At 40.1% G+C, this 26,159-nt stretch overlaps 1 protein-coding gene across 19 annotated transcripts in view; it reads left to right on the top strand.

Moving 5' to 3' along the window:
- Positions 1-26,159, top strand: part of TRIM2 (tripartite motif containing 2) — a 117,732-nt gene that overhangs the window by 79,882 nt on the left and 11,691 nt on the right. For 18 of the 19 annotated variants that reach the window (XM_056331673.1, XM_056331701.1, XM_056331656.1 and 15 more), the window contains 5 exons: positions 5,927-6,078; positions 6,771-6,951; positions 10,024-10,747; positions 19,950-20,053; positions 21,349-21,516. In XM_056331673.1, coding sequence (XP_056187648.1) covers positions 5,927-6,078; positions 6,771-6,951; positions 10,024-10,747; positions 19,950-20,053; positions 21,349-21,516 — 1,329 coding nt within the window. Of the gene's footprint in view, positions 1-335; positions 383-5,926; positions 6,079-6,770; positions 6,952-10,023; positions 10,748-19,949; positions 20,054-21,348; positions 21,517-26,159 lie in introns of those variants that run through there. The other variant, XM_056331774.1, reaches the window with a different exon arrangement.

The raw sequence follows: 26,159 nt of genomic DNA, 5'->3' as shown, positions 1-26,159 counted from the left end.
AAATGGACCTGCACACTGAGTGAGGCAGTACCAAAAGCCATGTAAATAAAAGGGTGTCCTAGCTCAGGATGCTTTTGGGTCAGCACAGGCTAGAAACAGAGTTTCTGTTTATCTGCAGTTTTTTGTGCATCTCACAGATCAGTCCTTGAAGGCTGCTTTGGTGTTTTTTCTTCCACCTACTCTTCTTTTGCCCATTGTCCCCCTACATACACCCCGAAATCATATCGGTGTATTCATTGGCAAGCCCCCAATGGAATAAATATTCCCAGATTATTGCAAGAACAGCTCTAACTCTGCTTACTTCACAATTTTCAGTGTTAACCTGTGCAGCTTCATGGTAGGCATATGAGCTCCTGTCTCGTAGCCAGGCTTATGCAAACATGTAAGTAGATCACATTACAAAGCTGAGCGGTGCTGTGTTGTAAACTGAATGCTATGCTTCTATGCAAGCCAAGAAATATGTGCCAGCATTTTAAAACAACGTTCTGGGAACTGTTTTATTTGATACTCGGTGTCAGTATATTGGTTGTATAGTAACAATTCAGCTGATAGGTAGTGATTACTCTTACAGAGGAACAGCTTGGTTCCATCGCCTTTACTGACCTGCTGGATTTAGGTGGACTTGTAGAAGTGATTTGCTGTATACTCTGATTAATGAATAACCGGTGTAACTTTTTTAACGTGTACTATACCCATGTGTGTATAGTGGCTACTGATTAATACATTCCTAGGGGGTTTTTGCATTTTATTGGTTCTCCTTAAAATGAACCATAGTTCTTTTCTGACACAGCAATTGTGATAGGATCCATTTGATTGTGAAATGCAGAAAAATGTAAAAATGAAGGTATTACTTGTTTTGCATTTTACATTATCAGCTGATGATTCTTTGGGTGTGCTTAGAAAAAACAGGTTTGCCTACGATTAGAAATACATCACCTTGTAGCTCTCTGAGAACCATTTTCTAAGGAAAGGTGGATTTCTAAGTCCTCTAAACCAAATTTACTTGGCTTGCCTTGAAACATAGCATGCCTTTTAGGATGCTGAGTAGTGTGTGATGGGAGTATGTTCTTGCTTCAGTAAGTATCTGGGAGGGTTGGGGGCAGGCTGAGGGTGACTCCAATTTAAAGCTTTGTGGAGCTAGGAAATGAAAAGCTAAAGTGCACACGTTAGTCCTTTTGATGGGAGGAGCTGAGATAAGCTTTGGGGAGAGCTGCTGGAGGCTGGCCAGGTGGGTCTGGCTGAAGGGCAGGGTGCGCAGGGCAAGGTGCTGGGCACTTTAGGCCTGACTGAGGAAATGGGCTTTTGTTGGCTTCATGGGTACACAGCACGAAGGCACTGTGTGGCAAGTGCCTGGCTGCTAGCAGCTTTGCTGGAGGCTTCAGGGGGGAAAGAGGATTGAGGTGGTAGCTAGCGGAGAATGCCTTCACAGAGCCAGCAGTCATTCTGCATTGAATCCTCTCTCCATTAATTTTTACACATTTCTTGGGGTAGGGTCAGGCCCATTGTATTTTTACTATCAAGGGAAAAATTTGCATGAAGTGTATTTCATTTAAATATTAGCAGATTTTCTTTCTATTAGCTTGGAAATAAGTTTCTGTTTAAACAAGTTTTTTTCAATCTTTCCAGCCATGCTGGATTTAAACCTCTCTGATTAAAGTCAGATAGAAACTGATGTGCAGATACTTTCTCATTGGCTTGCCTGTCTGCCTGTAACTTAGTCTTCCTCAGGTCATGTAGATTAGATACTTTGCCTTCCAGTCGGTTGCTTATTCCCACCACTCACATTTTCCATATGTGTGTGTGTATCCTATTCCTTCTGTGCACATTCTGTCATTCTGTCATGGCATCTTTGTTGTGTGTGTTCTTATGAAAAATGAAACTTTGCTTGTAGTATCTTAACACAAGAGATGGTTTCCTGTGCTTGAAGTATAAACAAATGCTTCCTCGTGTTCACCCATCACAGAGCATAAATCTTGTTAAATCAGAGTAATAGGGCACATATGTAATGGCATTTCTGAATGTAACAGAAGATTCTAATTTTCTACCTACACGTTAAAATGAGATTGGCTTTATTCTCAGCTGCTAAACACCTGAAGCTCTTGTTGGATATAAGCAGCCTGGCTTGGAAGCACTGATCTGCAATCATTTAGGGGTAGGTACAGGGAAGGCTGTGAAATTCTAGGTCCATTACTTCAGAATATGTAATGAGTGGTGTAGCCTTTTTGCAGTCACCCATCCTGAAAAGTCCATGCTTGAGTTTTATTTGAATTTTAAGTGAAAGCCAGCCCAGAGTCTAGGATCCATGCTTTTACATGTGCAGTGTATTTTCTGCCTATAGAGTGTAACAAAAGAGCATACCCAATATTAAATGAAACATTTGTAACAAGAAAACATGCCTTATCTCCGACCAGCTTTTTCTCAAAAGGTCACAGAACAGTTTGGCAACTTGACAGGTGTAAGATCTTGTCTAGAAAAACATTTCCTGAACTTGTGCAGGTGTTGCTTACTGCCTGTATGCTTCCCTTGGAAAAATAAAAAGCACCTATTCTTTTACATTTTATACCCTGTTTTTTCTCCGCACCTCTGTACTTTTCACCATGTCACTTACTCATCTATTTCATTAAAATATAAATATTTTTTTCTGTACTCTGCACAATATTCAGTGTGTCATTGAGGCTAAATAAAACATTCAGGATGTCAGACTATTAATAAGCATTAGAAATAATAAACTGAGCTCACTGTTGGTGAAATTTTATTCTGCCTCACAAGGAACATTTAATACATTTAGGAAGCAATAGCATGACTGATCCAATCATATCTGACTGAATTGAGAAGTCGTACAAGAGATTTGGGTGGTTAACTTGTATGTAAGCATGTTAAGTCATGATATTCTTGGAAAACTTTTTTTTTAAAGTTTGCTTATAGCTTTCAGGTTTATTGCATGTGTAAGGCAAAAGCTATTACTAGGGAGAACAAAACCCCACATTCTAAATTTTACCAGATATCTGGAAGTGCCCTCAGGTAATCCAAACCAATATTCTTCTAAAACATACATACATTCTTCAAAACATACAAAGCTAAGGTACATCTAGCCCTGGGACAGAGGAATTAAGCATGTGGATGAGATGAGGAAGAAGGTTGGCAAAGAGCAGACTCATCCTTTTTCTCTGGTCTGCTATGTTAATTCAAACAAAGAGAAAGCAGAGAATGAACAATATTGATTTTTCAAATGTGATTTTAGAGAAGAGGGGCTTGTGATTGGTGAGAGCCTTTTTCTCAAGACCTGAACTTTGAAGGGCTGGAATTCATGTGCTTTGGCTTTGTGAAATCTGATTCAGAAGTACCTGCATCCTTGATTATGCAAATTAAAAAGTTCCTGTAAATTCAGTTATACTAGAGTACTGAATATATGCGTGGGTCTTCAATTAGATCATTGTGCTGAAATATGCTGCTCTGGTTTAAGGTGGGAGTTAGCACATGGGATTTCAGAACCAGTGGGTATTAACTCATTTCATTAATGGTGATGGCAATGTGTTCATTGACTTCCATGGAAATACAGCTGAAGCCAGTGTTGGATGCCATAGTATATTCTGCCCTGGAGCTCTCTTCAGTTTGGAAAGGCGGGAGTTGGGCAAATGTCGGGTTTTTTCTGAGATGTTTTGTAAAGCAAACCTGTTATCATGAAATGCTTTCTGGGAATGTCACAAAACATGATGCCCATGCTGGGCATGGCGGGGAGAGAGGAAAAGCCAGTAATACATGTCTGTCTGTAGTTAAAAATTCATCTTACCCGATTAAGAAATGCTAGACAAAATCTTTGGAAATTAGGCTTATCTAGGCACTTGCAGCCTGAATTGTATTAATATTTATTAATTAATATTTCTCCTTCAGCTATGGCACAATCCAAAGATTTTTATGGGAAATGAAAGCTGCTTCACTCAAAACGTTTTGAATTTGACCGAGGCAAAGAAGACTATTTCTATGCAGACATATACATTAGGTCTTTGTGGTCTGCTTGCTATTACCATTCTGGCTTATGTGATTCTCTGGTGCTTGAACGGAGATGAAGAACATTGATTAGGCTAAACTTTATTACACCAATGCGATGTTTTCTTTCTTGTATATGTTGCTGCAAATATAATGATCACGACGTGTTCAGTAACAAACAGAAATATTAAATTATTCTGATCATTGTGTCCAAAGATAAAAATACGGAATAAGGACATGGTAAAATATCTTGAACCAAAGCATTAAATTATGAAGAGGCAGAAAGATGAACATTTGGCACTCCTTCAAAAGAAATGACATTTTTTGACCATAGAAAAAGACTTAAGAACTTCCTAATAAAATATTGTTCTTGTTGCTTGTTTCTGGTTGCAGATTTCTGAAGCCTTTGAAAAGAATTTAAATCCTAAACTCCGTTTAATTAATTTCCTGTATGTGTTGCAAGATTGCATCACATCTTAGTGCCTACCAAAGTAACTGTCAGGCCTCAGAGGATCTACAACTGTGAGACTGCTAAACTCACAGTGACTAGAGTAGTTTTGATGGGGGGTGTCATTGTTTAGAAGGTATACTTTTTTTTCCTTGTGATATATTTGATCTTACACATTTTATTTGGAACAGCTTTTAGATTTTCTCTGAAGTGGGTTACACAAATGGCCAACAAATACCTAAACCCTCATGGCGTGTGAATCGCACATCTTGTGAAATGAGATAAGAGGAAAGAATGGGAATAAGACAGAAATGAGCTTATCAGAGGAAAATCCCTATTAATACTAATATCATGCAAATCATCGTTCTTACTCCCCCCTCCTAATTCTCAAGATGTCTTGGAGCAGCCAGCTACTGTGTGCAATGCTATTACAGATCCCTTTGCTCACCTGAAAACAGGCGGTTCTACACAACCATCTTGTTGTTAACCATTATCTCCAGCACAACTGTCTCTGTGCAAGAGTTCTAAGTGCCAGAAGCATCAGCTGAGTTGTTAAAAGATTCTGATGCTATGTTCTGAATGCAAGAGAGCTGCCAAAATCTTGCTTTGAAGCATATACTATGAGCTTCCCTATATACTTTTAATAAGCCTAAAATACTTTGTGCCCAAGGACTTCCTCACTGTAAAAGAAAGCCTTATGCCAAATTTGCATATATGTGCATTATTTTGGCTAACATATGATTGGGGCATGGCACTTTTCTGTTTCTTTCCCTTCGTGATTATATTCAGAATTTGGGATATTTATTACATGTAAAGATCTTTTTTTATCTCCAGACAGCATCTTACTGGGTACGTAACAGGTTGAAACAATCTCCTCCTCTTTCAAGTGTAGATCAGCAGTCTTAGTAGAATCTCAGATATGAGGTTTTGATGGTTTTAAGGGATTAGTAATGGGATATGGAGATTTTTCGCTGCAGCACGTTGGTTCATTCAGGGTGTTTTTCTCGAGCAAATAAAAATGCTGTTTGGTGAGCTCCATCGAGTTCATGCTCTGCAGGTGGCCCTGTTAATGAAAACCAGCCTAAGTTTACACTTTCTTTGGCTGATCCTCTGGGGACACTAAGGATTGAGTTAGTGAGGGGACTTGAATGCCCTGGTTTTGTGAGTTGTTTAATGGATTAATTGAGAGAGACACCAAAACTTACTGTTACACAGTATAAAGATGATGGGGCCAGCCTTGAAGGCCAGCATTCCGTTTCCCAGGCTGCTGTTCAGACACTTTCTGATAGAATAAAATGCATTTAAACTGGCATTTTGATATAAATATATAAGAATAACAGCCATCTTTTATACATTAAGCTATTGCTGTCTAAGAAAGGAGAAACTTTGTCTCAGAGATTGGATACAAACATGAGTTCAAGGCCCAGTAAGATGTGCTTTGAGTGAAGTTACTGGTGCCATGTTTGAATTCAGCATTGTGCGTTTTTCCAGGTGATGGAGTTTTACTGCCAGTCCTGTGAAACAGCCATGTGCCGTGAGTGTACGGAGGGTGAACATGCAGAGCATCCCACGGTACCGCTGAAAGATGTGGTGGAGCAGCACAAGGCTTCCCTCCAAGTCCAGTTGGATGCTGTCAACAAAAGGTATGGAAACTCCACTGATTATTTTCCATTTTCTGTTCTACCACTGGCTTCCAGTGTTACTTTGGGTAGATGTTTTAATGTGCTGGTGCCATGGACCTTTACCTAGAAAAGAGGGATAGTGAGGCTAGCATAAGGAAAAAAAAAATCCATTGAGTGTGATGCACTGAGGGTTTAGAGGAAAAAGCAAAAGATTCCTATCTGTCTTTCACAAAACAGAGGCCATTAGAAATGTAAGTGTCCTCCAAGGAAGTGGCTTAAAAAGTTGAGAAAAGTACTAGCCAGTCATGAATTTCATGATAAATAAATAATACTGGATGCTTAAGAGACTAGTACAAACACTAAAGTGGCAGAAAGGCTAAAAAAAAAAAAAAAAAAAAAATAGAAATAATGAGGAAGATCTAGTTATATCTTCCTGAGTAGTCACATTTGCATAAAAGACAGAGGGTCTGAGGCCTCGTTGTTGGAAGTGCTTGAAGTCTAATGGCTTTCCACAAGGGAGGGCCCTGGCTTAGCCTTATTTTATCAGACCAAAACCACTGTGTGGTTATAAAAGCAATAAACTTACTTCTGGGAAATGACTGAGTTTAAAGACAGCCTGCTGATGAGATGGCTTCATCAAAAAATACCAGGGCAAGGGCCAATGTTTAATGACTTTTGAAACAGCAATCTTTGTAATTTAATCCCTCCCTCAGGCTTCCAGAGATCGACTCAGCACTTCATTTTATATCTGAAATCATACACCAGTTAACCAACCAAAAGGCTAGCATTGTAGATGACATTCATTCCACTTTTGATGAACTCCAGAAGACTTTAAATGTGCGAAAGAGCGTGCTGCTTATGGAACTGGAAGTGAATTATGGCCTTAAACACAAAGTAAGATGCATGTTTTGTTTCAATGAAAAGCTATTAATTTAATCAGCCGGTTTTTAGAAATGATGCAGGATGCCAGTTTGACAAATTGTGTCTGAGATCCAGAGGAGAACTTTTTCCTGAAATCAAGTGCTGCAGAGCCTGGCTTGTGGGTGCCCAGCCTTAGAAATGGAATCCAGGCGCTGTATGGGCAGGTAGCCCTTGGTGCATGGTATGTGAGGATCTGAAATGGCCAACACACTAAGCAGGTATCTGCTTAAAACCAACATGCTGATGTGCAGATGACAATAAGAACATCAAAGCAAAGTCTGAAATCCTTGGGCAGCAATCCTATGAAGTCCCCAATGAAGATACAGGCCAACATTTCTCTCAAAGAACTGAGCAGGCTTACTGTTTCACTTTAAAGCGCTGTTTTCCTTTCAAATGCCTGGTAACATATTTCATAGTAGATGTCACTGGTTGGAACACCTGAAGGGAGATCTTGTTTTCTCAGGGGAATGCAGAGAGCAATAGATTCCAGAGGTCTATCCACTCTTTTACTTCCTACCTGGATTATTTAATCTTCTGTTTTTCCCCCTATATTGTAGACTAAGCTTCCGAAGAAGAATACAGAAATCTGCACTTTTACAAATAAAAGCCTGTAGCCTGGTGGGTAGAGTTTTTGTTGGGGATTAGTAAGTCTGAATCAGGCAAATTAAAGAATTTAGTTCTTGTCTTCCTGGGCATCAGTTGTTTGTTTTATACAAAAGAAAGCTTTCTTCCCTCAAAGGTAGCCTTTAAAAGAAAGTAGCATCAACAACTGGAGTTTCAAGAGTGCCTGATAATATTGGCATCTTTGGGCATTCTCTGCAATTACTGAGCAGCTTGAGCATCTCCAGATGTCTGAAGTGGAAGAACGGTGCGTTTCTGGGTCTGGAACAGGCTTCACCATTAGGAAGGTACTGAACTGCTGAGCCTGTGAAAATGGAGTAATACTAACATGTGCACAAGACGTGCAGGGAGCCCAAAACCCTTGGGTCACAGAATTTAGTCATCTGCAGAGCTAAGCAGCAGCTGAGGAGCTTTTAGCATCAAAAATTTGGACTTAGATGCCAGATTTATCTAAATGTATCCAAGATGTCACAAAAACTTATTTTCGTAGCAAGCAAATATACTCAGGGTGTGTACAAAATTCACAGAAGATGGACTATGATGTTATATTATCTTATTGTTGTTTAAAGGGATTTAAAATAGTTTTAAAACTCTTTTGGGCATTAGACAACCAAATTTTTACAAAAGCTGCACATAAGCAGTAAAAGAGACATCTCCCTTGTTTGTATAAAAAAAGAGCAATTGAAACTGGATTTTACTTCTGAATCAATAGTAGTCCTGCAAAATAATTCAAACCCAAATATTCCATCATTCTGATGATGTACTTTGCAAAACTGAAAAAAATGAAAGGGCTACACTTTACTGAAAGGAAGTTGGTGATTCAATTTCAGTTGTCCAGTGGACTGAAAGAGGCCTTGTGTAAAATGCTCTAAATACATTTTAAATATTGGTTGTGTGTGGTAGGATTTAAAATTTTCCATCTTTGTAGTGAAAGAAAACTGTATTGAGAAAATAATGGTTTTAAAACATAGCTGCAAATTGTCTTCCTCCTCATTCTGTAGTTTGTTATCCCAAGCATAGGAGTTTTTGTCATCCTGGGACTTCATGAGCTATGCTATCTGTTTAACTACTTATGTCCTTGAATGAAGAGAAAGCAGATTAGAAATGCCTTGTGTTGAACCCCGAGAGTTCTAAAGATGCTTATAAAAACAGATAACTTGACATTTCAGTGTAGTCTTGAAATTTGTTCCTTCTGTTTTGCCTGCAAAAGATTTTCTGTTGTTATCACTTTCCCTCGTCAGTAATTCATCAGCCAGGATTTTTTCCAGTGGGTGAAAAGCTTTGTACAGTTCAGAAGAAAAACGCCAGAGAATGCAATGTCATGACATTATGCGTCTCAGCAAGGGAAGAGTATCTCATAGCAATAAATATACCCAGTCTCTAAGTTTACTTTAAAATCAATTGAAATGTTTTGAAAATACTTACTTTACAGTGCTGGTCAACAAAGTAACTTCTCTGATCCACAGTAATGTCTGTGCCCTCACAGTTCTTTGTGGGAAAAACATACCACATGTGTGACTGGGTACTTTGGTTTGGAGATTTCATCAGTGGAGAGTATGTGGGGTAGCTGGAATTTTTGGGCTTTCTTGACTGTCATGAATTTCTCTGCTAGGCTGTTATAATTCAGGGATCCTTTTTCCAATTCATTGCAAAACTGGTTACAAAAAAAAAAAAAAAAAGTTAGCCTTCTTCCCAGCCCACACTTAACAATTTTGAGGTCAATACTGTTTTAAGGATTTTAGACCAAGGGCCAGAACTGAGCCTGTAATAAAAGGTCTTTCTCAGTCTTAAATATAGAGTAGCTACTTGCTGCCCACCAGAATTTCAGGCTACTCAACCCAGTTCTTCCCAATATCCACAATCCATCCTTTAGGTTTTGCTTTCCTGCCTGCTGAAATGGGGCATCAATTTACCTACTTCTTCTGGGGAGACTTTTCCTTTCTGCACTTGCTTAGATAGGAATCACACTTTTCCCCAGGATGATATGCATCTTGGTCTGTCGCCATAGTGGAGTAACCCAAGGTTTCCCTTGGTTGTGAAGAAATAATTTCAAGTTTCTTGCAGCCTCCCTTATTAATGGGCCAGATGACTCCAAAATATCTCTTCCTCTGTGTACACAGCTCAATTCCCAGAAACTATCTCATTAACTGTGAGTGCTGAGAGTTAAATGGAGCAGGGTTCAAGCTTCTATGTTTGCGGGTTTTTTTGTACAGGGTACCTATTTTTTGTGTTGCAGCATGATATTCCATGAACGCGTCAGGGATCAGTGCGGTAATTTTTCTAAAATGAAGCTTTCAAATAAACTCTAAAATAAAGCACTATCAATTGGGTTTCTACAAAGGCCTTCAGATATAAAGCATGATAAATCTTACCAGGATAGTTCTTGTAAGATGACGCTAATCTAGTGTTTGGTAATGCACACAGGTCCTCCAGACACAGCTGGATACCTTACTTGAAGGACAAGAAAGCATTAAAAGTTGCAGCAACTTCACCGCCCAAGCCCTCAACCATGGCACTGAAACCGAAGTTCTGCTGGTGAAGAAGCAAATGAGTGACAAGCTGAATGAACTGGCTGAGCGGGACTTCCCGTTGCAGCCCCGTGAGAACGATCAGTTGGACTTCATTGTGGAAACTGAAGGCCTGAAGAAGTCCATTCACAATCTGGGGACTATTTTAACCACCAATGCTGTTGCCTCCGAAACGGTGGCCACAGGTGAGGGACTGAGGCAAACAGTGATTGGACAGCCCATGTCCGTTACCATCACAACGAAGGACAAAGATGGGGAGCTCTGTAAATCTGGGAACGCGTACCTCACTGCTGAACTGAGCACGCCTGATGGGAGTGTAGCAGATGGAGAAATACTTGACAATAAAAACGGCACTTACGAATTTTTGTATACTGTTCAGAAAGAAGGGGACTTCACTTTGTCACTCAGACTTTATGACCAACATATCAAGGGCAGCCCATTCAAACTGAAAGTGGTGAGATCAGCAGATGTGTCCCCTACCACTGAAGGGGTTAAGAGGCGTGTTAAATCTCCTGGCAGTGGTCATGTGAAGCAGAAAGCTGTGAAAAGACCTGCAAGCATGTACAGCACTGGCAAAAGAAAAGAGAATCCCATTGAAGATGATTTGATCTTCAGAGTAGGTAGGTGACTTGTCCGCTACCTATTGACATAATTAAAAACAGTGCAGAGAAACTAGGTGAAAAAATCTACAAGCTGATTTACTGTAAGGTTAAACATGTAAGTAGAGCAACCTGCTAATACCTTCAGGCCTTTTGACTTCCGTTCATATGTAAATTTTAAAAGCAAGTAATTCAGAAATTCTGTTTGCAGCAAATATTTAATTGGTATTTTGGGTTGAGAAATGGATACATTTGATTTGGGATGAAATATTTTACCACCTCTTCTGTATTCTCTTGGGCACCATAAAATGAAAATAAGATCAATGCCTCAGATTAGGTTACATTGCTTCTTTAAAAGGTTGCATGGCAAGAAGGGAAGTAGGACGACTCCTTCTCCAAAACTATTGCCCTAAAGATTAATCTAATTAATTAACCTGGAACTATATAGCCTAAATCCTGTTGTGATACATAGTTATTTCATTATGTCGGCATAGGGCAAAATTACAATTTCCTTTATTTGCCTTTTCCCCCCAGTATCTAAATACTTTTGGTTCTTTATAAAGCGTAATGTTACCTATAAATCTGTGGACTTCTAATGATTGGTAAAAATATAACATCTTGGTATCATTTACTGTGATTTTCTTTCAGGTCTTTTGATGTACTCTGGTTTTAAGCTATATAATAATAATGATGATTCATAATTTGGAAGGTCTGTACAATGTGGTATTGTATTTGTATAATGTCTGCTCCTATAGTTAGAAAATACTTTTCACTTTGCACAGCTGAAGAAAAAAGCAAGTTAATTCTTAATAAGTACAAGCCAGGATTTCAGCAGTACGTGTTAGCAAGTTTGACAACCAGTTAGCAAGGTGGCTTTCCCCTTTGTAGCAGAGAATGGATGGTGGTTAATCCTGGGGGTTTTTTTTTAGTAATTCTATTGAAAATTCATCTGGACACCATTTGTCAGTTGGTTAACCCTGTCCATCTGACTCCCTATCTGTCTTTATTTCTAATAGATTCCTTGTGTTGATAGAGAGTACATGCAATAATGTAAAGGTTTTGTATCAGAAAACGTATTCAGCAAGCATGCTGAATGCTTTGCTTGCCGAATAGGGCAGTACAATGTGGCTTTGGATGAAGCCACACATAAAATGACCAGCTCTCCCAGATGGCCAGTGCATTTCCTAGGAAGAGGATGACCCCAGAAATATAACAACTTGCAGCATTTTTTTACAAAGGCAATTATATCCAGCTTTGCTGTAACTAAAGCTAAATTTTATGGTGACTGCCGAGTCAAAAGTTAGAAATATGATGTAGAACAGTTCATACTGAAGTCAAGCCAGCCCTACATGGCAGTAACTGTGGTTTATCTTCCCAAGCTGGTAGGCGACCTTTGTTAAATGAGTACCCAGACATAGCCCTTCCTCTAGCAGGAGGGTGTTCTTGGTTGCAAAAGCTATTGCTGTCGTCACCACTGGCAGAGCCCCTGTTAGCAATTGCATGGGGAGAGAAGCCCTTGCATGGGGCAGAGCGATCAGCCTCAGGCTCCTGCTGAAGTACAGGGGGACCCGTGGCTCTTTCCAAATTCAGTTTCACAGCTGGTACTGGTAACAGTGGCAGAGGGTGTGTATAAATGTAGCCTAGCTCGTTATTTGGTCCTTTCTGAGACAGGGTTAAACAAAACTGTTAATAATGTCTGAACGGTGTCTAGAAAGAAAATATCTCTCTAATCTGTTCTGGAACAGCTGTGATGTGTTCTGTGCTAGACAGAGAAGGGTTTGCATGGATAGATGCAGCAGGAAGAGGCCGTGGGTCTGTAGCAGCTAGGAGCCGGGTGGGAAAGCTTGCACGGAACACTGTGCCTGTGAGTAACAGGGGAGGCCTTTACCCGTTGTGGCTGACACCCTCACTGGATGCTAAGCCCTCTTGTTCACCTATATCAAGCATCAATTTGTCCTGGTGTGGAAATTGTAGAGCTAAATACTTAAAAAAACCCAAACAAACCAACCTCCGGAAATGATTTAAAAAACAGTTAATATTCCTATTACAATGCTTTTGGTATGCATTAAAGTAATTTCAGCTTGTGATTTCTGCTTCTGTATCCCTGCTTCTAGTGAGCAGTTTCTAGCCTGACTATCAAATAGTGGTATGGCTCTGGTTTGGGTTTTGGTGCTGGTGTTTGATGGATTTTATCATTTTTTTAGAACTATTCTCACCAACACACCATAAACTCTAGAATTCTTAAATGTTTTCCAAAAAGTGCAAGGCCCTTTCTTTCTGTTGTGATGCGACCATGACTGTGTGCTTTACTTTGGAGTTCTGCCTCCTCCCCTTCTTCCCCCTTCTAACCCCTCCCAAAAAAAGAAAAGAAAAGAATTAGAACAAGAGCTACACATGCCTCAAGAGTTTTTGCTTGATAAAACCTCTCAGGAGTGTCCACATTTGGGATATATGGATTGCTATTTTATTGAAAAACTGAGCTGAGAGTAATACTTCATCATATTACGTGTTCAGTCCTCAGCCACCCATTTCACGGAATGACCGGACATAGAGATGTCCCTCTGGGCTTCTGTGGGCTTATGTATGCATCGCCTGAAAGGTCTCTTAAGCCATCACAGCTGTAATGCTCTAGCTTTTTACACTATTCCAAAATATGCAAAATTAATGAAGACAGGTAAAACTTCTGACATTTTCACAGGGATTGCCTTCATGGATTCAAGAGTTCGTTTAGTTCCAGTTTCAGCTCACTTCAAAAAGTTAAGGTTTGGCTCATGTGTTGATGAGGTAATGTAAAATAAAGTTTATCATTGTTTTCCAACACGACTATGTAGCTCTATTTTGAACCCATTGTTGAGTTCTTCTGATAGCCCTGGCCAAATCTGGATATTTTTTTTTTTTATATATATATTTGGGCTGCCAGAAGTTTGTACAGCTGTGTTGGAGAACCATACTGTAATATTCCTATGGGCATCCAAGTATATGGAATATGCTATTATATATATGCTAATATAGGGGCTTTTATAGACAAGTAAATTGATCAGCTGCTAGCAGAAGATTGTTCTTGTGCTAGTATTAACAGAGATAGCATTAATACAACATTAGTACAGTTAAGTGCTTTCATTCATGGGGAATTGTGTGTTGTATCTGTTGCCAATTCTGTGTTATTCATGGCTTTTAAAATGACATGTGGTTCTATTCAGACATTTTTAAGGTCAAGCTATTGACTGCACATTCATACATTCATGTAATTTATTATTTACAAGAACAGAGTATTTCTTGCTTTCTCCTCTTCTCTCTCAACCATTTATATCCTCAACCTTTTTTAATTTTTTTTTTAAACAGGCGTGATCTCTGAGAGTGTGTCCATGCAGTATCTGTGTAAAATGTACTTAGTTTATACAAATGAAAACAAGAATGTGCATACGATACCCAGAAAATAATTGTTGTGTGATGGTTTTTGCTGCCTGTACAAGTGGTAGGAAGCACCGAAGTGAAAGGGAAGGCTCTTTTCCGTTACCCTGCTTTTGTGCCTTAGACCCATGCTGAGCAGAGGTAGATGGAGGGGAGGGATGCTCACAGTGTCAGCCAATTCCACCTTTCCTGGTAAATCTCTTCCATGTCCTCCAAAGGAGGGTTAAGAGCCATGGGTGCACCAGTTAGCTGCTTTGTCCAGGACCCCACCTTGTGCTCTAGCTCTGCCAAGCTGTGCCGTATGCCTTGGTATTTTTTCTTTTCCGGCACTTTTCGTGACTGGGTTCTTTGAAGCTTTTTAGCAGCAGTGCTGCAATTTCCCACTTCAACTGCTTTTTCTCTTCGTTTATTTATACTTGGGATTGGCATCAGATACAGCCAGATGGGGACTTGGCTCTCTGCTAGAAAGTTCAATTTTCATTTTCCTCAGACTGTGTTTAGTTGTCTGTTCAGTCATGTAACTGAGCATCTAAGTTTAGCTGGTACATTTGATGTATGTAATTCACTCTGATACTTTTTTTTTTTTAAAAAGGGCCTTCTGTCAGCCTCCTTACTAGGTGTTGATGTTGTCTTCTGGTCTGTTACCAATGCTGAAAGCAAATAGGAGCCTTATTGTGAACTTACTCCACATAAAAACTCATGAGCAAGGCCTGTGTAAAAATAGCTTCAGTGCAGTTTAAAGGCAGGCTTAGGGGGAGCAAAGGGATTCTGATTCTTGATGAAGTGTTTCTTTAATTTTCTCTGAAGGCCTCTGCCTGAAACTCTGCATTGGATTGCAGAGGCCCCTCTGATGCGCTTTCATCAGTTGCTCTTCATCCTTTGTTTCAGAACTCTGGAAAAACCCCATTAATAAGTAGTGTGAAATAGCAAGATGTTTTCTATACAGAATTTATATTTCTGTAGAAATAGGAATGCCTAGTAATGGGGAAATAGAATTTCATTTTCCAGTTCGTCAGCTCACATCCCTTTGAGGCTTGTGATGAACTCTTTATGGGTTTGCGATAGCCAGTGTGAAATTTGCCCAGGTCTACATGGCATAGTTTTGCAATCGTACCTGTACCGGACAGGGGGTGAAGAACTGTGACATCACATTGCTGGCAAAATCCCCAGCATGGGTCTGATGTCCTGACAACAGAGACCTGGTCTTGGTCCAACTCATGTCATTCAGGTTTTTGCTGCTGTTCCAGTAATGAACTGCTTCTGAGATGCACCTGCCTCTAGGATTTGTGCATACCTAGCTGTGGCAGCAGGGGCTCTGCTGCAGAAGCAAGGCTTTGAGGTGGTCCTGGCCAAGCTCTGAGGGACAGATGCTGTGTAAAGCTAATTAATACAAAACAGCCCAATAGGGGATAGCCCCCAGTAGTCAGGGACTATCTGCCAGAGTTCCGACTGAATTAGTCATTCCTCTTTAAAGGTTACAAACATTGTGTGCCTTCATCCAACAGAATGATTGATCTTAAAATGTACATTTGCATGGGAACTTGGATTAGAAGCACTGACATTTATTTTACAATACGCACATAGCTTGTTAACAATCTGATTCAGTGCAGTTTTACTACACAGCCTTTTGTGTTGAAGTTGTATCTGAGAGCATCACATCCTCATAACGTGTAAGATTTGATGAAATATCTTTTGGAACTCTGAGGAAAAAAGAAACAAGCTATGGAACAAGAAAAACAACTCCATGATACCTGTCTATGCAGTATGTGCGTAGACCTTTCCACGCTGTTTAGTTTTATCCTTTTTTTTCAGCACCATGTAAAGAACAGTCCAAAAAGAAGTATTCTAAGTGTTGTAGTCAGGAAAGGAGTGGTACTTACACAACAGGTTGTGGCTACTTGCAACCTCTGAAGTCTCCCCATTAATCTGTAATCTTTCTGCAGGGTTTTTGTATCTCTGAATCCATTCCCTTCCTGCTGGGGCCAGTGACACAGTTTTTCTTTGTGTTTTAGGAAGCTGGTAAATCTAGGTTAGCAAGCAGGGAGGTTATTATTCATATTAGTAAAACTTACAAAGCAAAAAACACTCCTTCTATTACTATAAGCATGAAAAATGTACATTGTACAACAGGTTTGTCCAGATGCCCAGCACTTTCAGAGCAGATTCTTATTGCAGTTACATGACGTGATTTTTAACTTCTCCTGTGATGTTAATGGGCTTTAAATTTTGTTCTTGCTTCTTTTTGGTGAAATTCAATCTGGCCTCTGTTGTGCAAGAATAAAAGAAGAAATTATGAAGCATTATATGTATGCTAGATTGTCTTGAGCTGCAAATGGATACTCTTTTGTTGAAAGCGTATCTTCAAAGCTAAATTAATTGGTTTGTGCAGGCTACATTCAGTAATACCAGTAGGAATTAGATAAGTCTAAGGCAAATCTCATTGTTTATTATCTGTATATGGAGATGGTATAAAAGGAGCTATTCCACAGGCCATAGACCTGCTGCCTAATAACTGTTCAGCCTTCCCCTTTTGAAAACTCTGCTGCCATCTCACAGTCTCCAGGAGCTTGCCAGAGAAGTTGCAGTAAAATCTCTGTCTTTTCCTCCTCTGTGCCACGCAGTAGCTGAGCCCAGGAGGGCCTTAGGGCTGGGCAGAAAGGCACGAAAGACGCAGGCTTTCACCTCTGAACCAGGCTGCTTGGGAAACACTGGAATGAGGATCCCACAACCGTCCTCTGGTTCCAGCCCTGTGTATTTGACATGTCGGTGCCTCCTTCGGCTAAGGAGAGATGGGTGACTGCCAGTGGCTGAGAGATGAGAAGGCAAAGCATGGGGTGCCTTGATACCGGGGGCGGTATCTTGCAGTAAAAATTTTGCTGAAGACTCTCTTTCAGGAAGGTACATCTATAAGACGGGAATCTCTGTTTACAGGCAGGAGCTATCATCCTTTGGTATTAGGCAGTTGCAGGAGCCTGCTTTTCCAGCTTTTTTTTTAACTGCAACTTTACTACAAGCATTCCTCTTGTCATCTGAACTGCTGCCACTGACTGTGCTTGGATCCAGAGCTTTGCTGGCATAGTGAATTATTCAAATCAGAAAGTTCAAAGTTACCTGTTTTCCTCTTGAACATAAGTTAGGAAGTAAGCTGTGTTTCACTAACCTCCGCTTTCTTTGTCAGAGAAATTTGTGCCACTGCAGAGGGGACTATATAAAGGCCTGTGTGCAAATTAGGACCTACATGATGGGTTTAATAGCTGCAAAGTGCTACGTGCAAGGACGTTGCATGGAGCTGAGTTTCATCTGCACACTATACTGATAAATTACTATTTCTTAAACTTTCTGTGAAAGGTGACTATGGCATTCCTGGGTAATTTCTTCTATTTTGCCTTTGATGTATGTTTACAAGGTTCCACTGAACTCTCTGAGTAACTCTTTATGTAGGTCTCTCTTATCTCTAAAAATAAAATTCCTTGACTTTCAAGAACATTTTTCTAAGGGTAAAGAGCATACATTCCATAAAGCTTGTGCTAGTTGGTTCCAGATGCTCTAGCTTATGCCTCTTCTTTGCTAACAAATGTTTTCCCTTTACTCTCAGTAGTAAAAGGAATGCTTCTCCCTTTTCATCCATTCTCTTTGGCTAAAAGGCAAAAAGGAAACTTATCATCAGCATATGGTGGAAAAAAAATCACTGCATGCATCCCTCAGGCATTGCTCGTTAAAAGAATACACAGAAATGGCTCAAGTGTGGGTAACGTAATTGGTAACTCACTGTTCCCAGAGCATGTACTTTCCCCTTGCAGTATAAAAATTGAGAAGTATTTGCCTTGTTTAGAGGACGGAGCATATGGAGTTCAAGAAAACAAGCCTTGAAACAAAGGGACATGCTTGCAACACCAAGCACAGAGGAATTGAATCTTACTTGTTAGCCAGTGACAGGAAATACGCATCCCATAGCCATCACCGCAGCAGAAAGAAGGGTTGTAACTAGCATACATGTAAAGGAATTGTAAAGGAATGAAGCTGGGTTAATTAACATTAATAATATACAGCTGTGGCTTCAGGGGCGGTGGGCTGGCTGATGTGGACAAGGTGCAGCTGTGGCTGGTTCTGCTGAGTAGATAAATAGCTCTAAGGGGGAGGGAGGGGAGGGAAGGGACTGGGGGAAGAGAGAGCACTGGAGGAAGAGAGGCCTGGAAGAAGCAGAGGGAGGAGAGAGAGTGCCCCAGATGTAGGAGAGACAAGGAGAAGCAAGGGGCCTGGATGAGGAGAGGCTGGCTGGTAAGAGGAGCCTGGAGAAGGAAGACCCTGGATGCAGCAGGGGCGTGAAGCAGGGTGGCCTGGCCTGAAGAGGCTGAAGAGACATCCTGGACAGCAGATGAACTGTTGAAACCTTGTGGGGGGTCGGTGGCTGTGCTGGGGCAAGGTGTGGGAGCTGCTTATGGAAGTTAACCAGGGATGGGATGGTAAAAGCCTTGTTGCAGCTGGCTAGTTTGGATAGTGCTGCGACACATACACATCCCTAATGAAAGTTAAATGCAAATTAGAGCAAATATATATGTTTTATATTGGGCATCACAGTAAGAACAGTTTTAATCATTGAGCTCCAGGATATTTTGGACTGACTAAAATAAAAATAAAAGTTTTTTTCAGTTAAAACCATATATTGAAACCAATTAACGTCTCATATGCAGCCAGTGAATTCTTGTAAAAATACTTCCCTAGGAAAAATAGCACTGTATCCAAGTCTTGGAGAGAGCAGCTTACAGAATATTTTTGTTTCAGAATTTATTCATTCATCATGAATAACCTTGAGGTCCAAGATCATAACTGCAGTCTTGTCTAAAGACCCCTGAGCCTTCTTTACAAACAAAGCAGGAATTTGGATACTGTTCCTGTGCTCCAGATGTAATTTGGACCAGCTACTTTACAACTGATCTCTTAAAGACAACGGTTTGCTGTGTGACTCTCCTTGGAACATCTCAAAACAAACATCTTAAGTAATGAAGCACCTAAATTTAATGAACTCTTGTGAAAATTTTACATCTTACAGTTCCTTATCCCCTTAAGCCACTGAGTAAAAGACTTAACAGTGCTATGTAAATCACTGTTGTATTTGTCCTGGGTAAAAGTGGGACCTCTCTGTGTGTACACTGCTTTATTGGAACCATCCAAGGTCCTTGTGGGAGCATTCCATCTCCAGGTGGTGTTCTTCATTGGCCCACATGTCCCAGTCATTCAAAACCAGTTCTTCACCTGAGTTTCTCTTTGAAGGGAATTTTTAAAGCCTATGATTGAGAACTGTGTATAAGTGAACAGAAAACTTCCCTGTCTTGGAATGGCCCCATCCAAAGTGATCACCAATATGTTTCATCTCAGCTTTGTGACTTCACTGAGGAGATTTAGCTGATTGTACAAACCCTTGTCATCTGTCCAGGTTCTTATCTTAGCCTCCGCTCCTTTCATTGCCTTCTCAGGTGAATAAAAATCCACAGGTGAAGAAAAGGTCATTGCTTAAGGAAAAACATTTCACTAGTTCCCTCATGCAAGAGACAAATTGTGAAAGTTTTGATGTGTGAGGGCCAAAAAGGCTGATGGGGGCTTAGATGGCGTACATGCCAAAGAGTAAGAACAAGCCCTGCTCATACTTAGAAATGTGTGTCTGTTACTGAGATGGTTCTTTGAAGCTGCAGCGGTGATAAGACCTCTTCAAAACAGAGACCAAGGACATAATAAATGCATGTGCTGGCATTTAGGTCCTAACTGATTAGTCCTGTCTAACCTGATTTCTTATGTGCTTTGTGTTCAATTTTAGGCACCAAAGGAAGAAACAAAGGGGAATTTACAAACCTTCAAGGGGTAGCTGCATCTACAAATGGAAAAGTATTAATAGCAGACAGTAACAACCAGTGTGTGCAGGTATGAGGATATGCCACTTCCAGTATTTTTCTTTTTCTCCTTGCCCCCGCACCTTTGCCGCCTTTGTAGTCCAGGAAAGATACGTTTTGAACAATTCAATTTGAAAATACAGAGGAAGCTTAACTTGTTTATCATCCATTACCGTTCCATCTTCTTGACCTGCAGCTATCTTTTTCAGATGTTCACTATATCTAGTACGTATATCAGATTTATTTCCTTTCCTTGTGATGTTTGGCAATGAATGAGGAAAACAAGTAGTGCAATAATCTGGAAAAATGCCTTTTTGTAAATATGATTTTACATTGTAAATTTATCACTCTGTGTTTTCAAGTATAAAGCTAGGGCAAGGTGCCATAAATATGATTTCCTAAGTAAATACAAGTAAAAACATAAGCATGTAGATGTCCTTTTCAAATGGCTTTTTGTCTACTTAATTGACTTTTCTGTCTGATATCATGATTAAATCTTTTCTGTGGTAGCGCCCCTGACACTCGTGATTTCTTGGCTTCTGTAACCTGTGTGAAAGCCGAGCTGTGTTTTTTCTTTTGCTTGCCATGTATCTTTTTTACCGTTAACAATTTGTCATCACTCTTCAGGCTGCCCATGTGGTAGCAATGAACAAGGCAGCAGTGTGCGGCTTGTTCTTCAGTATGTGAGAACTAGCAAGCCACATGTAGTAAGAACTTGTTTCCAGGCCTTTTCAAAGAGATAGAGTTGAGTATTCATCAGCCCCCACACACACTGTAATATGCAGCCGCCTTAGAGGAACTTCAGTGTCTAATTACCTGTCCTGGGGACACAACCAGTGGACCAAATTTTTCATGGCTAAAGCACCTCTGAGGAAATGGCCTGATACTTATCCCCAAGCCGAATAATTAAATTCTGAGATTCTCTTTTAGCTTCTATTCCTATCTTTTCTACAGACTTAGTGTTTGACTATGCCCAAGTCACTCAATGCCTCGGTTTTCTCATGTCTAATATGGCTATATGCCACTTCATTCCAGCTGAGGGGGACATTGTGAAGTTTAATTCACCGATGTTTGTAATGTGCTTTGAGAATCACTGAAGAAACAGTGCAATGGAAGTGCAGAGAACGTCTTTATTTTGAAATTAGGACCCAGGTGGAAGCCTCTTCTTAAACTAGGCATATAACTTTCAAATATGGTCTGTGTAAAAGTGCTTCACGTTCCTAACTCTCTTCCTGACTGTAGTGTTCATTACTAAAATCTAATCTCCAAGAAATAGATTATGTTATTATGCAGACTTAATTTTAAAATGAATGTTTTCTGTTACAGATATTTTCCAATGATGGACAGTTCAAAAGCCGTTTTGGCATACGAGGAAGGTCTCCTGGCCAGTTGCAGCGGCCAACAGGAGTGGCTGTGCATCCCAGTGGTGACATCATTATTGCAGATTATGATAACAAATGGGTTAGCATATTCTCATCAGATGGAAAGTTTAAGGTACAAGTTACTATGTGAACTCTCCTGAGGTTTCTCTGTTTTACAAAGGAATGCAAAGTAATTTTATTTTATTTTTTGTTAAGAAACTACATAGCTTGGTTGTAACATCGTCCGGATTCCATTGTTGTGATGTGGAAACCCATGACACAGGCATGCTGTATAATTAATAGGAGGAGGTCACAGCTCTGATGTTAATGTTATACCGAGCAGAGATGATATGTTCCATTTTACAGTCCTACATACTAGGTGCTTGGATGCCTTTCTGTAACTTAGTCAAGGATAGCTAGCGTAATCAAGTCTAGTTGGACCAGCTCAACAGCCTTCATATCATTAGTATGCTGATTAGACAGAAAGGTGTGTGCATGTATGTATATACACACAGACAGACATAAAAACTTATAAGGCTCTTAAGTGATATATAGAGGAGAAAAATAAGGTAGCAGACTGATGATGACTTCCTCTATTTACTCCATACCTATCTGCAAATCAAGTGTATAATTGATGTGTGATCCTATTGGTAATAAATGCAAGGGCAGGCAACCCAGGATGTTGTTCCAGTGCTACAGCATAGACAGGAGTGTTTTAGGTGGGGTGATGTGCACTGGAAAAGTTGAAAGGCAGTAATAATGTCTTAGGTTTCATAAAGCAGAAGTTCTGAGAAAAGCGCACCTCTTACATTCATAGCAACTCCGATCCCTTTAATAGGAGTAAAATAAGGCGGCAGCTGCTACACTACACTGGTGCTTGCCAACCTGCAATATTTATTTTGCTTGGGTTCAGGTGCAATTCCAGAGAGAATTTAAAGTTGCTTCCACTTGGTGCTGTTCTCTGAGAGCGTGTTACAGAGTCTGGCGAGGCATGCTAGAAATAGCCGCCTATAGCAGAGGTTAGCAGTACACACTGCTCAGTGACATAAAGGAGCTGTAGTGAAATTTCTACCACGGTTACTTAGTTCTAGAGTCCTGCATTGGCAATTGCCTTTTTGGCTCATTTTCTGGCAGCCTAATGACAAAAAAACTCAAGCCCTGAGCTGCTCACATGTATACCAAAAAATGGCCTTTCTTTGAGTAGTCTTTGCAAAGTGACAAATGCTATAGCAAATGGGCAATTGTGCTTGCATGTCCTCAACGACCTCCATCTGGGAAACAGACATGTGTACAAAACAATACTAATAAGCAATGCAAGTGTTAAAAAATACAAATTACTTGCATTTGCAGAGAGTATGTGATTTTACTTGTCAAGTAGTTTTGACAATGTACAGCTACACAGGAAAACCTTGGTTTTAGCTGAAGTCCTTGAATGAAATGAAGATACCAAAACAAAACCAAAGAAAGATGTAATTTAGTTAAGAGTCCAAATACTCTGAGTAACCTAAGCATGTTTTAAATAGTTATTAACATCTTTAATGTGAACTGGCTTGATCTGGATGCAGCACATAGAGGGCTCGTTTTCCTTCCTTCTCAAGGCATGCTGTAAATCCAGCATTTTGGATGCTGCCAGCTCTGGAGGGAAAAGCCATGGCTCTGGAAGAGCCAGGACTCTATGGGCTGTGTACTACCAACAGGGAGACGGGTATTGGAAAAAAAATAATGAATTATTAAGGTAGTTCCCTCTGACGTGGAGCCTAGCTTTGGGTTTAGTTCATGTTTTTGTTGAATCGTAAGAGCTATGTAAAGTCGGCAATGTTTGCGTGGTTAATACAAGTTAATGCATCGGACTTTATAGTTCTTGGGACTAGAAATGAGATGAAACATCACTGATATAAAATACTATTTTTAGATTGAATACAACAGACTATATTTATGAGAGAAAAATATACAAATGCTTGTAGAAGACTTTTATATATGGAGGACAGGCATAATCATACTAGCTGAAGCACTGTACATGTATAAAACAGATCTAGCCTGTGGGAATCTGCGCAGCGCCTTGTAATTTCTTGTGTGTTGGCAATGGCAATTTTTCCAGGGGCTTTGTCAGATTAAATTGGGCAACCTTGCTAAGATACACAGATAAAGGGATGGTGGTGTTCCCCTTCAAAGGGCTGTGCCTGCAAGTCATTGTGTAAGAACTCTGATGCAGGTGGTCTGCTAGTTGTCAACCCGGCATTATTAGGGGGCTGTTTTGAACTTAATCTATTACTGTTGTCGTCCCATTCCTTCTGTATTTAATGACGCTTGCTCTCCCGTAGCAGCATTTTAATAGTCATGTGAGCCAGAAGGCAAATTTCCCTTGGAGCCAGGCCCAGGCATCTCCCTGATAACAGCACTGGGCTGACTCACCCCAGCAACCTCCACTGCCAGGCAGAGAAGTGTCACCTTCTGCAGCTGCTGGTAGCAACAGAGGCAGAGGTCCGTTTTCTCAAGGCTGTAAAACTTGCAGAACGCAGAGGTGAACCAACTCTAATCTAAGGTTGCACCAAAACACGAGCTTTTTTAAAAAATGCTTTTTAAAAATGTCTTTAATTTTTTTTTTCTTTTAGTTTTTAAATTTCATGTTTAAAATGAAAGGCTGTGGTGCTGGCTTCCTCTGAAAATTACTCTGCTTAAAGAAACTGTTACAGAAGACGTATCGCTAGGCTAAGGAGAGAAGAACGCACGGTGAAGCAGCACTATTAGCTTCCGTGCCAGTGGTGGTGGTCAAATCTAGTGGAGGAACTGGAGAACAGAGCCAAGAGAATGATTCTTGGTCCGCTGAGGAACTTCTTTCTTTTTAACCTTGAAGGGTTGTATCTTAAGGTAGCTTGTTATCAGCCAAACAGGGCTGCACGTCAAGTTAAGATCAAGTTTAGGTGAGTGGGGAAAGATGAAAGGAAACATTTTATCTGTCAGATTTTTATTTTTTCTTGTCTCAGGAGAAGAATTAAGCAGGGAGCTGCTTGAGGCTGGTTGCATGTTCAGATAGGAATAGTTCTGTGGAGTGTGGTTAAGTGGTCACAGTTGAATGAAAAGTCACATGCATGATAAATCCGTGTATTGTGTGACCTTGCGATGTGTGACAATGCTGTACCTCTGCATTAGGGAGGCTCTCAAACAGGAAAAGACGGTATGTTGAAAGTCTGTAAATTTATTCCTGACAATTGTGAACCTTTCAGACAGCAATAAGACTGGTGGAGCTAAACTTAAAGCCCTAAACCTTCTACTTCTACAGTGGAAAAGTCTTTATAAATTTTTATATAGGCTAGCTGATTTTTTTACCTCTAGGAATATCCCACAGCAGAATATTTTCCACCCGGGTAGGGTGACTTTATAAACACATATTTGAAAACCAGTCTAAATTCATAAAAGCCTATAAAATAAGGGACATAATGTCCTTGACTGAATTCAATTAAACACATGATTTGTATTAAGGGTTCAGATGATCCACTATACTTTATTCATTTCTAATGGCAGAAAATTCTGAAAATACTTCCATTCATAGACTTAACAGGAGTGACTGGATTTCATAATGTTCTGTTCTAAATAATCAAACCTATAATTCTAAGAAACCTTCTGAAATAAAAATATACAAAGCATATGTTCAGCCAGACCCAGTAATGTGTCATCAGCATATTTTCATCTAAACTGGAAACAGAGATTTTTAGTAAAAAGCACCGCAAACTCTAGCTGGGCATACTTTATTGCTGCCTGCAAATTATATTTTAAATGCTGGCCCAAGAATAGTGATTTTTATTACTCTTCTCAGCACTGAGTGCCCATTAATGTAGTACGTGATTTATTCATTATTTTTTCCTTATGTATTTATATGGGCAGGAAGACACTGTACTCATGAGTCTGAGTCATTTTTCCATAGGAATCCTGGAAAGATGGTGAGGAGGTGGTGCAGCGCACAAGCAGACAAACACACAGGCTTCCCAGAGGAAAGAAGGGATATGATTTAATCACCCCAAAGGAAATAAATCTACTGATTTGCATTTGATTTATGTTTTTGCTGCTTTGTTGTTATGCAAACCTGAATACATTTTGTAGGTCTGCTCATATCTTTCCCCTGCTGAAGGCAAAAGTAAATTTTAATAGTTTTCCCTGGGGATATTTTAGCATGATTTAATTGGGTATTTTTTGCCTAAATATTTAGCAATTTATAAAAGCATATGTACCTAAACATAAAACAGACACATGATCATTGCATGCTGGCTAAGCGCATAGTCTTGAAGCTGCAAGTTTTACTCCCTGGAGTTTTCTTTATCTGAGACTCAAAGAGGTTGCGTAGTAATGCTGGTGACTGTCCCAGACAGCCTCGGGGAACCTAGATGGCTTTATTTTGAGACGGCTCCTATTTTCACCTGCAGCCCCACCCCTGAGAAGGTACAGTGGAAGAGAAGCACTGGAGTTACTAAGGGTAGCTGAGCTCCTCCAGATACTAACATGGCTGTTTGCTTTGAAAACATTAGGGAATCAAGAGAAATGAGTTGGTAACGGATCTTCTCTGTGCCCTGTAATCTGTCCCACCTTAATCACAGACTAACTGAGCTTCAGCTCCTACTCACCACTTGCAAGAGGGAGGAGAGAGGGGCAGAGAAGTCAGAGGCATTGCTCGTTCTAGGTGGTGACGTGTCCCACCCTGCAAAGGCTGAAAAATGGTCTTGTTTCCTGAAGAAGATGGGTATCTTAGTATCTGTTTCGTTTAAATTCCGATGGAAACAGGAG

This window comes from Falco biarmicus, chromosome 1 (assembly GCF_023638135.1).
Source record: "Falco biarmicus isolate bFalBia1 chromosome 1, bFalBia1.pri, whole genome shotgun sequence".
Lineage (NCBI taxonomy): Eukaryota > Metazoa > Chordata > Aves > Falconiformes > Falconidae > Falco > Falco biarmicus.
The sequence above is the reverse complement of the archived record's forward strand: the minus strand, read 5'-3'. Positions and strand labels throughout refer to the sequence as shown.